General features: G+C 54.3%; 1 protein-coding gene across 1 annotated transcript in view; it reads left to right on the top strand.

Annotated features, from left to right (window-relative positions):
• mdn1 (midasin AAA ATPase 1) overlaps positions 1–11,979 on the top strand; it is a 79,361-nt gene that overhangs the window by 28,849 nt on the left and 38,533 nt on the right. The window contains exons 33-49 of the mRNA XM_060042371.1: positions 363–477; positions 829–1,089; positions 1,751–1,948; positions 2,254–2,462; positions 2,735–2,857; positions 3,676–3,873; positions 4,414–4,521; positions 4,656–4,844; positions 5,261–5,350; positions 5,784–6,047; positions 6,484–6,748; positions 7,288–7,447; positions 8,789–8,905; positions 9,721–9,929; positions 10,284–10,432; positions 10,919–11,118; positions 11,537–11,772. Coding sequence (XP_059898354.1) covers positions 363–477; positions 829–1,089; positions 1,751–1,948; positions 2,254–2,462; positions 2,735–2,857; positions 3,676–3,873; positions 4,414–4,521; positions 4,656–4,844; positions 5,261–5,350; positions 5,784–6,047; positions 6,484–6,748; positions 7,288–7,447; positions 8,789–8,905; positions 9,721–9,929; positions 10,284–10,432; positions 10,919–11,118; positions 11,537–11,772 — 3,091 coding nt within the window. The remainder of the gene's footprint in view (positions 1–362; positions 478–828; positions 1,090–1,750; positions 1,949–2,253; positions 2,463–2,734; positions 2,858–3,675; positions 3,874–4,413; positions 4,522–4,655; positions 4,845–5,260; positions 5,351–5,783; positions 6,048–6,483; positions 6,749–7,287; positions 7,448–8,788; positions 8,906–9,720; positions 9,930–10,283; positions 10,433–10,918; positions 11,119–11,536; positions 11,773–11,979) is intronic.

Raw genomic sequence — 11,979 nt, 5'->3', positions numbered from 1 at the left:
GTGTGTGTGTGTGGGGGGGTAGTACCTGGTGTGTGTGTGTTTTAGTACCTGGTTTGTGTGTGTGTGTGTGTGTGGTACCTTCTGAGCGTGTGTCTTTAGTACCTGGTTTGTGTGTGTGTGGTTATGATCAGATGTGTCAAAGTGAATGTATTACTTTGTGGGGACCTGAGGGTCCAATGGGAGCCTCTGCTGATCTTTATTGATCATTACCGGTTTGTCTCCACATTCACCCCCTGTGGAGCGAGCTTAGTCATCTCTGTCGTCACTTACCTCCTGCTTACATTTAACCTTTCTTTCGCTCGCCATTAGCTCGGCTTTAGCTGAGTTGTAGCGGGCTGCTAACCCGGTGTGTTTTTCCCCAGCTGTCCCCGGCCCTCAGGAACCGCTTCACAGAGATCTGGTGTCCCCAGAGCAACAGCCGGGCCGACCTGCTGCAGATCGTCCAGCACAACCTGCGGGCCGGACTCTCCCTGGAAGGTAGCGCCCAGTCAACAAGGGGCTCACAGCGCTAATGCTAAGGGGCTAGGGGGCTGATGCTAAGGAGCTAGGGGCTGATGCTAAGGAGCTAGGGGGCTGATGCTAAGGAGCTAGGGGGCTAATGCTAAGGAACGAGAGGGCTAATGCTAAGGAGCTAGGGGGCTGATGCTAAGGAGCTAAAGGGCTGATGCTAGGGGGCTAATGCTAAGGTGTTAGGTGGCTGATGCTAAGGAGCTAGATGGCTAATGCTAAGGAGCTAGGGGGCTGATGCTAAGGAGCTAGTGGTCTGAAGCTAAGGAGCTAGGCGGCTAATGCTTGGTGGCTAATGCTAATCCTCCGCCCCTGGACCAGGCGGGGACCTGGGCGAGCTGATGCTGGACTTCATCGACTGGCTGACCCGCCAGGACTTCGGGCGGCGCTGCATCCTGAGCGTGCGGGACGTCCTGTCCTGGGTGCACTTCCTGAACACGGTGTGCGAGCGCGACGAGGACGGCTTCATGACCATGGGCGCCGCGGAGGACGACGAGGAGGTGGAGTGGGACCTGCGGCTCGACATGGTCACCGCCTTCATCCACGCCGCCTGCCTGGTGTACGTGGACGGCCTGGGCTCAGGTGAGTGGCAGCGGGGAGGGGGAGGGGGGCAGGAGGGAGGGGAGGGGGGCAAGAGGGAGGGGGAGGGGGAGGGGGGCAGCGGAACAGATAACTGATCCAAGGTTAAAGAGTGAAGGGTGCTGGAGGACAGAGGACCTAGAAAGAGATCACTGTGGTTGGATGGTAAGAACTCCCTCTGTCTGCCTGCCTGCCTGTCTGTCTGTCTGTGTCTCTTTCTGTCTGTGTCTCTTTCCGTGTGTGTCTGTGTCTGTCTATCTGTGTCTGTCTCTGTCTCTCTCTCTCTTTGTCTCTGTCTCTGTCTCTTTCTCTGTGTGTCTCTGTCTCTCTGTCTCTGTCTCTCGCTCTCTCCATCTCTAGGCATGTTTACACTACCAAGCCATTACGGTCGCGGCTGGGCCCACCCTGCAATTTCACCGTCTTGCCTGTGTAAAAGCGAGGGGGTAAAATCCCCCTCCGTCCCGGAGCCGGCTTTCTGGGTTCACTGTAGAAGGCGGAGAGAGTAGACCTCTTTAGAATAATTTGCATACTCCGAATGTTTTTATTTTTTCATGATTCAAGAGTGTAGGCTACAACCGGGATTAACTATTTAGCCGGGCATAAAACGCACATATTTGGCAGTGTAAGAACGTCTTCTGTCCGTCCCCCCCCCCCCCCCCCCCAGGCACCACGGTGGGCTGTGCGGACCAGGCCGCTCTGGCGCGGCGGTCCTGCCTGGGCTTCCTGCGGCGGCGGCTGGGGAAGATGAGCGCGCTGGACCAGGAGGCTCTGGACGCGCTGCGGGTCTACGACACCGGCCTGCCCCGCCAGCCCCAGTGGGGGGACGACTTCTTCGGCATCGAGCCCTTCTACATCGCCCTAGGTCTGGGGCACGGGCGGGAAGGGAGGGGGTGCACGTGAAGGGGAAGGAGTGCACGGGAGAGTGAACGGGAGGTAGTGCATGTAAAGTAGTGCACGTGAGGGAGAGTAAATGGGGGGTAGTGCACGCGAGAATGTATGAGGTAGTGCACGTGAGAGGGCACATGAGAGTGCACGTGCGTGTATGTGAGTCAGTGCACGTGAAGGAGCATGCATGTGCCCACGCGACCGTGCTTGTGCGATCACATGCGTGCAAGACCCTCCGTCTCTGACCCCCCCCCCCCCCCCCCTCTCCCTGCCCCCCCCCAGGTCCTCAGAGCGAGGGCCGCAGCCTGGCGGACTACGCCATGGGGGCGGGCACCACGGCGGTCAACGCCCAGCGGCTCCTGAGGGCCCTGAAGCTGCAGCGGCCCGTGCTGCTGGAGGGCTCCCCCGGCGTGGGCAAGACCAGCCTGGTGGGGGCGCTGGCCCAGGCCTCGGGGAACCACCTGGTCCGGATCAACCTATCAGAGCAGACCGTGGGTCCAACACCTAAACACTCCTCTGTCTCGTTGCATCCATTTCCTGAGATCCGTTATTTGACCATGTTTAGTGTTTTAGCAACGATGTCTCGAGTAAGGTCTTACTATAGTGCCAATGTTGGTTCATTAATACTTTATTTTAAATGGCTGTGTCCCGTTTGTCCCCCACGTTCCTAATATTCCTAGTGGGAGAAAAACGCTCCCTATGTCAAATGTCTCATCTCTCTCCCCCTCTCTCCCCCTCTCTCCCCCTCTCTCTCCCCCTGCAGGATGTGACCGACCTGTTCGGGACGGACCTCCCGGTGGAGGGGGGGAAGGGGGGGGAGTTCGCCTGGAGGGACGGACCCCTGCTGGCCGCCCTGAAGGCCGGACACTGGATCGTCCTGGACGAGGTGTGTGTGTGTGGGTGTGTGCGTGGGTGTGGGTGTGTACGTTGATCGGTTGTGTCCCCTCCGTACGTTGACCTGTGTGTGTGTCTGTCTGTTTTTTGACCCGTGTGTCTGTCTGTCTATTTGCTGACCCGTGTGTCTGTCTGTCTGTCTGTTTACTGACCCATGTGTCTGTCTGTTTGTTTGCTGACCCGTGTGTCATTCTGTCTGTCTGTCTGTTTGCTGACCCATGTGTCTGTCTGTTTGTTTGCTGACCCGTGTGTCATTCTGTCTGTCTGTCTGTTTGCTGACCCATGTGTCTGTCTGTCTGTCTGTTTGCTGACCCGTGTGTCTGTCTGTCTGTTTGCTGACCCATGTGTCTGTCTGTCTGTCTGTCTGTTTGCTGACCCGTGTGTCTGTCTGTCTGTCTGTTTGCTGACCCGTGTGTCTGTCTGTCTGTCTGTTTGCTGACCCGTGTGTCTGTCTGTCTGTCTGTTTGCTGACCCGTGTGTCTGTCTGTCTGTCTGTCTGTTTGCTGATCCATGTTTCTGTCTGTCTGTCTGTTTGCTGACCGATCTGTCTGTCTGTTTACTGACCCATGTGTCTGTCTGTCTGTTTGCTGACCCATGTGTCTGTCTGTCTGTTTGTTTGCTGACCCGTGTGTCATTCTGTCTGTCTGTCGGTTTGCTGACCCATGTGTCTGTCTGTCTGTCGGTTTGCTGACCCATGTGTCTGTCTGTCTGTCTGTTTGCTGACCCATGTGTCTGTCTGTCTGTCTGTTTGCTGACCCGTGTGTCTGTCTGTCTGTCTGTCTGTCTGCTGACCCGTGTCTTCTCCTGCAGCTGAACCTGGCCTCCCAGTCGGTCCTGGAGGGCCTGAACGCCTGCTTCGACCACCGGGCTGAGATCTACATCCCCGAGCTGGGGATGAGCTTCCAGGTCCAGCACCACAAGACGCGCATCTTCGGCTGCCAGAACCCCTTCACCCAGGGGGGCGGGCGCAAGGGGCTGCCCAAGTCCTTCCTCAACCGCTTCACACAGGTACCACGAGCACTAGTACTGTAGTAGTACTGTAGTATTACTCTAAGTAGTACTGTAGATATACACATCTAAACTAGGGGCTGTCCAAGTCCTTTCTCAACTGCTTCACACAGGTACTGTAGTTGTACTGTGGTACTGTGTAACTGCTGTTATATAGTAGTAGTACTGTGGTAGTACTGTGGTAGTACTGCTGTTATACAGTAGTAGTGCTGTGGAAGTACTCTGATATACAGTAGTAGTGCTGTGGTAGTACTGCTGTTATACAGTAGTAGTGCTGTGGGAGTACTCTGATATACACATCTAAAATAGAGTCCTTCATCCAGGTACCGAAGTGTTGACCTCCTGCTGGTCTTTAGACTGACCTGCTGGTCTCTAGCTGGTCTCTAGACTGACCAGCTGGTCTCTAGCTGGTCTTTAGACTGACCTGCTGGTCTCTAGACTGACCAGCTGGTCTCTAGCTGGTCTCTAGCTGGTCTTTATCTTGACCTGCTAGTCTCTAGCTGGTCTTTATCTTGACCTGCGTCTCTCCTCTGTCTCCAGGTGTTCGTGGACCAGCTGACCAGCGGAGACATGGAGTTCATCGGAGACGCCATCTTCCCCAACATCGACAAGGAGATCATCTCCAAGATGGTGGAGTTCAGCCACACGGTGGGTCCAGGACACAAAGACCTCAGGGACAGAAGAGGGGGGGGACTTCCAGGAAATGATGAAAACATGCAATGTTGTCGATCAACACATTTGATGTGTTTACATTTAATCATATTTATTGTATTTGTTCCCAGCTGGTACAGGAAGTGAGCGTGGAGAGGAAGTGGGGTCAGAGAGGGGGCCCCTGGGAGTTCAACCTGCGCGACATGTTCCGCTGGTGTCAGCTGATGCAGGCCGACCAATCGCCAGGCTTCTTCAACCCGGGGCAGCACGTGGGTCTGGTCTACGCCGACCGCATGCGGTCCGAGGCCGACAAGGCACAGGTAACGGAGGGGGGCTGGCAGGCTGTCTGACTGACTGACTCAGGCTGTCTGACTGACTCAGGCTGACTGACTGGCTCACTGGCTGACCGCCTTACTGACTGACTATGTTTGTCTGCCTGGGTGTCTGTCTGTCTGGCCGGCCGTCTCAGACATACTGTAAAACTATTTTTAATAAACCTTGAACCTTAAACGTTCCCAAACGTTCTCGTCACTAGCTGGAGGATGTCTGTCAAAGTTAACGTAATAATAATGGAATACAATGTATTAGTGAAGGAAGATAAGGTCACTGACTGTTCCATACAGCCAATCATCATTAAAGACTGGCCAGATGAGGCCAGGTGTTGAGGGGGTACCCCCTTGCTGAAGGCAAGGTGTTGAGGGTGCACCCCGTGCTGATGCCTGATGTCTCCCCCCAGGTGCTGTGTGTGTTCAGGAAGGTGTTCGGGGCAGACTTCGAGCCGTACGCCCGGTCCAGAGAGTTCCACATCACCCCCCTCAACCTGCAGGTCGGTCTGCATGGCTCTGCCTCTCTTCTGTTATTGTGTTGGATTAAGTATTAACTAAAACGTAGCCTGCTATGCTAAGCTACATTATCATTAACTAAAACGTAGCCTGCTAAGCTACATTATCATTAACTAAAACGTAGCCTGCTAAGCTACATTATCATTAACTAAAATGTAGCCTGCTATGCTAAGCTACATTATCATTAACTAAAACGTAGCCTGCTATGCTAAGCTACATTATCATTGACTAAGACGTAGCATGCTATGCTACGCTACATTATAATTAACTAAAACGTAGCCTGCTATGCTAAGCTACATTATCATTAACTAAAACGTAGCCTGCTATGCTAAGCTGCATTATCATTAACTAAGACGTAGCCTGCTATGCTAAGCTACATTATCACTCCTAATGAGAACTTCCCCCTCCCTCCCCCAGGTGGGCTTCTCGGTCCTCCAGCGCAGCGGGGGGGCCCCGGCCACCCTGGACCCGCCCCTGTCCATCACGCACCAGGCGCTGCGGCCCCTGGAGTCCCTGATGAAGTGCGTGGAGATGGGCTGGATGTCGGTGCTGGTCGGGCCCACCGCCAGCGGCAAGACCAGCCTGGTGCGGCTGCTGGCCCTGCTCACCGGCCACCGGCTGCGCGTCATGGCCATGAACAGCGCCATGGACACCACCGAGCTGCTGGGCGGCTTCGAGCAGGTGAGGCCCGGACCCCCCACACCCACACGCCAACACCCCCACAGCCCTGCACCCCTCCTACGCACTTAGTGTATGTTGTACGTCCTGGTGCTTGGTGCTGATGCTAGGGCTAGCACTGATGCTAGTGCAGATGCTAGGGCTAGCACTGATGCTAGCGCTGATGCTAGGGCTAGCACTGATGCTAGTGCAGATGCTAGGACCATCCCTTGGGCTAGACCTGATGCTGATGCTAGGACTAGCGCAGATGCTAGCGCTGATGCCAGGGCTAGTGCTGATGCTAGTGCAGACGCTAGGATCATCCCTTGGGCTAGACCTGATGCTAGTGCTGATGCTAGGGCTAGCGCTGATGCTAGCGCTAGTGCTGATGCTAGGACCACCCCTAGGGCTAGCGCTGATGCTAGCCCCGTGCTAACCCCCCCCCCCCCCTCCCTACCAGGTGGACATCATGCGGCCGTGGCAGCAGGTGCTGGAGAACGTGGACTACGTGGTTGCCATGGTGACGCGGCGGGGCCTGATGTCGCTGGACGTGGGCGTGCAGGACACGGAGTTCCTGCTGAAGACCTGGGGGCTGTTCCGCCGCTGGCTGAAGGAGGCGGGGCTGGAGCGCTCCGGGGGCGTGGTCACGACGGAGGCCCTCAACAAGCTGGAGGTCATCATCCTGCTGCTGCAGAAGCTCAACACCAAGCTCAAGGTCTTCACAGGTAGCCGCTAGCGAGCTAACGCTACATGCTAACAGAAGCTAAAACATGCTAACAGAAGCTTAACACCAGGCTCAAAGTCTTCACAGGTAGCCGCTAGCACGCTAACTCTACATGCTAACAGTAGCTCAACACCAGGCTCAAGGGCTTCACAGGTAGCCGCTAGAACGCTAACGCTACATGCTAACGCATGCTAACAGAAGCTCAACACCAGGCTCAAGGTCTTCAGAGCTAGCCGCTAGAACGCTACATGCTAATGCATTCTAACAGTAGCTCAACATCAAGCTCAAGGACTCCCCAGGTATCCGTTACTTGATACACGCTAGTAGGTAATCGCTGCACACATAATGCTACATGCTAACATGCCGATACATGCTACATACCTCAGTAGCTCGACACCAAGGTCTTGACGTGCTGTTGTGAGGACCCTGGTCCCCGCTGGCCCCTCGCTGACCCCTCGCTGACCTGTGACCCCTCTCTGACCCCTGTGACCCCTCGCTGAGCTGTGACTCCTCGCTGATTTGTGACCCCTGCGCCCCCAGACATGTCCAAGCTGCAGATGGAGTTCACGCTGCTGAAGGAGCGGCTGGCCCAGCTGGAGGACGGCTGGACCAACGGGGGCTTCGAGTGGCTGGACGGCATGCTGGTGCAGGCGCTCACCGCCGGGGACTGGCTGCTCATGGACAACGTCAACTTCTGCAGGTGACCCCCATGAAGTGCCCCCCCCCCCCCCCCCCCCCCCCGCTCACTTCCTGTCCGTCTTTGTCTCTGAGCGGCATGTATACAGCGCTGTGCTAACCAGCGGCCGCTCAAAGCGCTGCAGGATACTGCCTCACCTTCACCCATTCACGCACGCATTAATGCATTCACACACCGGCGGCGGAGTCAACCCAGCCAGCCAGTCAACGTTCAGCGTTTTGTGTTGTTGTGCTGTGTTGTTTGTTCACCGTGTTGTGTTGTGGTGTTGTGCTGTGCGTTCACCGTGTTGTGTTGTGATGTTGTGGTGTTGTGTTGTGGTTTACGTTCACCGTGTTGTGGTGTGTTGTTGCGTTGTGCGTTCACGTTGTGTTGTGCGTTCACCGTGTTGTTGTGGTGTTCGTTCAGCGTGTTGTGTTGTGCGTTCACCATGTTGTGGTGTTGTGAGTTCACCGTGTTAGTTTTTGCGTTCACCGTGTTGTGTGTTGTTGTGCGTTCACCGTGTTGTGTTGTGTTGTGTAGTGTGTTCACCGTGTTGTGCGTTCACCGTGTTGTGTTTTGCGTTCACCGTGTTGTGTATTGTTGTGTGTTCACCGTGTTGTGGTGTTGTGCGTTCACCGTGTTGTGTTGTGTTGTGTAGTGTGTTCACCGTGTTGTGTTGTGTTGTGTAGTGTGTTCACCGTGTTGTGCGTTCACCGTGTTGTGTTTTGCGTTCACCGTGTTGTGTATTGTTGTGTGTTCACCGTGTTGTGGTGTTGTGCGTTCACCGTGTTGTGTTGTGTTGTGTAGTGTGTTCACCGTGTTGTGTTGTGTTGTGTAGTGTGTTCACCGTGTTGTGTTGTGTTGTTGTGCTGTGCGTTCACCGTGTTGTGTTGTGCGTTCACTGTGTTGTGTTGTGCGTTCACTGTGTTGTGTTGTGCGTTCACTGTGTTGTGTTGTGCGTTCACTGTGTTGTGTTGTGCGTTCACTGTGTTGTGTTGTGCGTTCACTGTGTTGTGTTGTGCGTTCACTGTGTTGTGTTGTGCGTTCACTGTGTTGTGTTGTGCGTTCACTGTGTTGTGTTGTGCGTTCACTGTGTTGTGTTGTGCGTTCACTGTGTTGTGTTGTGCGTTCACTGTGTTGTGCTGTGCGTTCACTGTGTTGTGCTGTGCGTTCACTGTGTTGTGCGTTCACTGTGTTGTGTTGTGCGTTCACTGTGTTGTGCTGTGCGTTCACTGTGTTGTGCTGTGCGTTCACTGTGTTGTGCTGTGCGTTCACCGTGTTGTGGTGTCCTCTGCTGTGCGTGTTGTGTTGTGTTGTTGTGCTGTGCGTTCACCGTGTTGTGTTGTCCTCTGCTGTGTTGTCCAGCCCGTCGGTGCTGGACCGCCTCAACGCTCTGCTGGAGCCCGGCGGCTGTCTGACCATCAACGAGAGGGGCGTCATCGACGGGACCACGCCCAAGGTCACGCCCCACCCCAACTTCAGGTGAGGAGCCACGCCCCCAATCGACGCTAGAAACATGTGGAGTTATAACACGTCAGAAACATGTGGAGTTATAACACGTCAGAAACCTGTGGAGTTACAACAGGTCGGACACATGTTTAGTCATAACATGTCAGAAACATGTTTAGTGAGAACATGTCAGAAACATGTTTAGTGAGAACATGTTAGAAACACGTTGAGTTATAACATGTCAGGGACATGTGGAGTTATAACACGTCAGAAACCTGTGGAGTTATAACAGGTCAGAAACATGTGGAGTTATAACACGTCAGAAACATGTGGAGTTATAACACGTCAGAAACCTGTGGAGTTATAACAGGTCGGACACATGTGGAGTTATAACAGGTCGGACACATGTGGAGTTATAACATGTCAGAAACATGTTTAGTTATAACATGTCAGAAACATGTTTAGTGAGAACATGTCAGAAACATGTTTAGTGAGAACATGTTTAGTTTTAATGTTTAGTTTTAACATGTTCAGTTATAACTAGTCAGAAACATTTTTGGTTTTCACATGTCAGAAACATGTTTGGTTATAACATGTTAGAAACACGTTGAGTTATAACATGTCAGGGACATGTGGAGTTATAACATGTCAGAAACATGGTTGGTTTTATCATGTCATAAACATGTTTGGTTTTAACATGTCATAAACATGTTTGGTTTTAACATGTCAGGAACATGTTTGGTTTTAACATGTCATAAACATGTTTGGTTTTAACATGTCATAAACATGTTTGGTTTTAACATGTCAGGAACATGTGGAGTAATGACTTATAAACGGTGTTTCTTCAGGTTGTTCCTCACCATGGACCCGTCCCACGGGGAGATCTCTCGGGCCATGAGGAACCGGGGGGTGGAGATCTACGTCCCGGGGGAGCACGAGGGCGTCTGCTGGGACCTGCTGGACATCAAGAGCCTGCTGCACACGGCCGGGGTGGTGGGCGACTGCGTGTGCGACCTGCTGCTGGAGATCCACAAGGGCATCAAGACCGCCATCTGGGGTACCACTCATTCATATAATTACTAGGATGACTGTTTCTTCTGACAAATGCTAAATGCGCTTAAAGTAAATGTTTGAATACCAGATGTCTCATCAAACAGGTCAAACATTACACGATGTTTAGTATGAACACTGTTTTCATTCTATTCATTAGTCCGACTATCAAATAGACTGAATAGCTCTCCTCAGTCTTGCGAGTCCTTTCGACATGATATTTACTATGTCATAGGTGTGTCGGATGCTAGCAGGGACTAGCATGTGGCTACCAGCTAGCCAGGGGCTAGCATCTGGCTACCTCCTAGCCACGGACTAGCATGTGGCTACCTCCGAGTCCAACCGGTCTTCCTCTCCCCAGACTCCCCGACCTCCTCGGTGGCCACGCTGCTCTCCGGCGCCGCCCTGCTGGGCAGCCAGCTGCAGCGCGGCGTGGACCTGCCCAGCGCCCTGCAGTACGCCTGCGGAGCCGCCTACTCCCTCTGCCAGCGCAGCCCGGCCAGCCAGAGGGTAAGAGACAGAGCTGAGACACTATAGAGCCAGAGGGTTAGAGACAGAGCTGAGACACTATAGAGCCAGAGGGTAAGAGACAGAGCTGAGACACTATAGAGCCAGAGGGTAAGAGACAGAGCTGAGGCACTATAGAGCCAGAGGGTAAGAGACAGAGCTGAGACACTATAGAGCCAGAGGGTAAGAGACAGAGCTGAGACACTATAGAGCCAGAGGGTAAGAGACAGAGCTGAGACACTATAGAGCCAGAGGGTAAGAGACAGAGCTGAGACAGAGCCAGAGGGTAAGAGATAGAGCTGAGACACTATAGAGCCAGAGGTTAAGAGACAGAGCTGAGACAGAGCCAGAGGGTAAGAGACAGAGCGGAGACACTATAGAGCCAGAGGGTAAGAGACAGAGCTGAGACAGAGCCCAGATACTCACCCTCCCTCTCACCCCCCTACCCTAACCCTCTCCCACCTAACCCTCTCCCTCTCTCCCCCCCAGCTGGCCCAGCAGGTGATAGAGCAGCACCTGGCCATCCTGGACTCGGAGGACTGGGGGGCGGGGCTGCTGTGTGCGGGGGTGTGGCCCGACGGCTTCCCCTCGGCGCTCAGCTCCACGGAGGACGCCTGCTTCTCCGCCGTGCTCCGCGACGGGCAGGTGCTCTCCTTCTGCCTCAACACCCTCAGCCTGCAGGGCAAACGGTGAGGACCCCTGACCCTGACCCCTGACCTCTGACCCCTAACCCTGACCTCTGACCCTGAGGCTTACCCTGACCCCTGACCTCTGACCCTGACCTCTGACCCCTAACCCTGACCCTGAGGCTTACCCTGACCCTTGACCCTGACCTCTGACCCTGAGGCTTACCCTGACCTCTGACCCTGAGGCTTACCCTGACCCCTAACCCTGACCTCTGACCCTGAGGCTTACCCTAACCCTGAGGCTGACCCTAAACCTTGACCCCTGACCCTGATCCTCAGGCTTACCCTGAACCTGTGTGTGTGTGTGTGTGTGTGTGTGTGTGTGTGTGTGTGTGTGTGTGTGTGTGTGTGTGTGTGTGTGTGTGTGTGTGTGTGTGTGTGTGTGTGTGTGTGTGTGTGTGTGTGTGTGTGTGTCTCCCAGGACGCGGCCGCTGAGCCTGAGCGACCTGCAGAGGGCGCTGCAGGGCGGGGCGGCGGGGGGCGGGGCCTTCGAGGGCCAGGTGTTCTGCGGGGGCGTGGTGGACCTGGAGGACGGCGACGCCCTGCGGCTCATCCCCAGCGCCGTGCGGCTGCTCACAGAGCGCGCCTCGCACGGGGACTGGGCACTGCGCTCCAACTGGCTCACCCACCTGGGGAAGCACTACAAACACGCCCCCGGTAACATATACTATTACTACACTAACTCTACTTATTATGTACTATAACTATATTCACTATCTCGACTTATTATATACTATAACTATATATACTATCGGCTTAGCTCAGGAGGTAGAGCAGTTGCCTTGTGACTGAAAGGTTGCTAGTTCGATGCCCAGCTCCTCTTAGCGTGAGAGTGTTGATGTGTCCCTGAGCAAGACAATTAAC

This window comes from Gadus macrocephalus, chromosome 21 (assembly GCF_031168955.1).
Source record: "Gadus macrocephalus chromosome 21, ASM3116895v1".
NCBI classification, from domain to species: Eukaryota; Metazoa; Chordata; class Actinopteri; order Gadiformes; family Gadidae; genus Gadus; species Gadus macrocephalus.
This window is presented reverse-complemented; position numbering and strand designations above follow the sequence as displayed.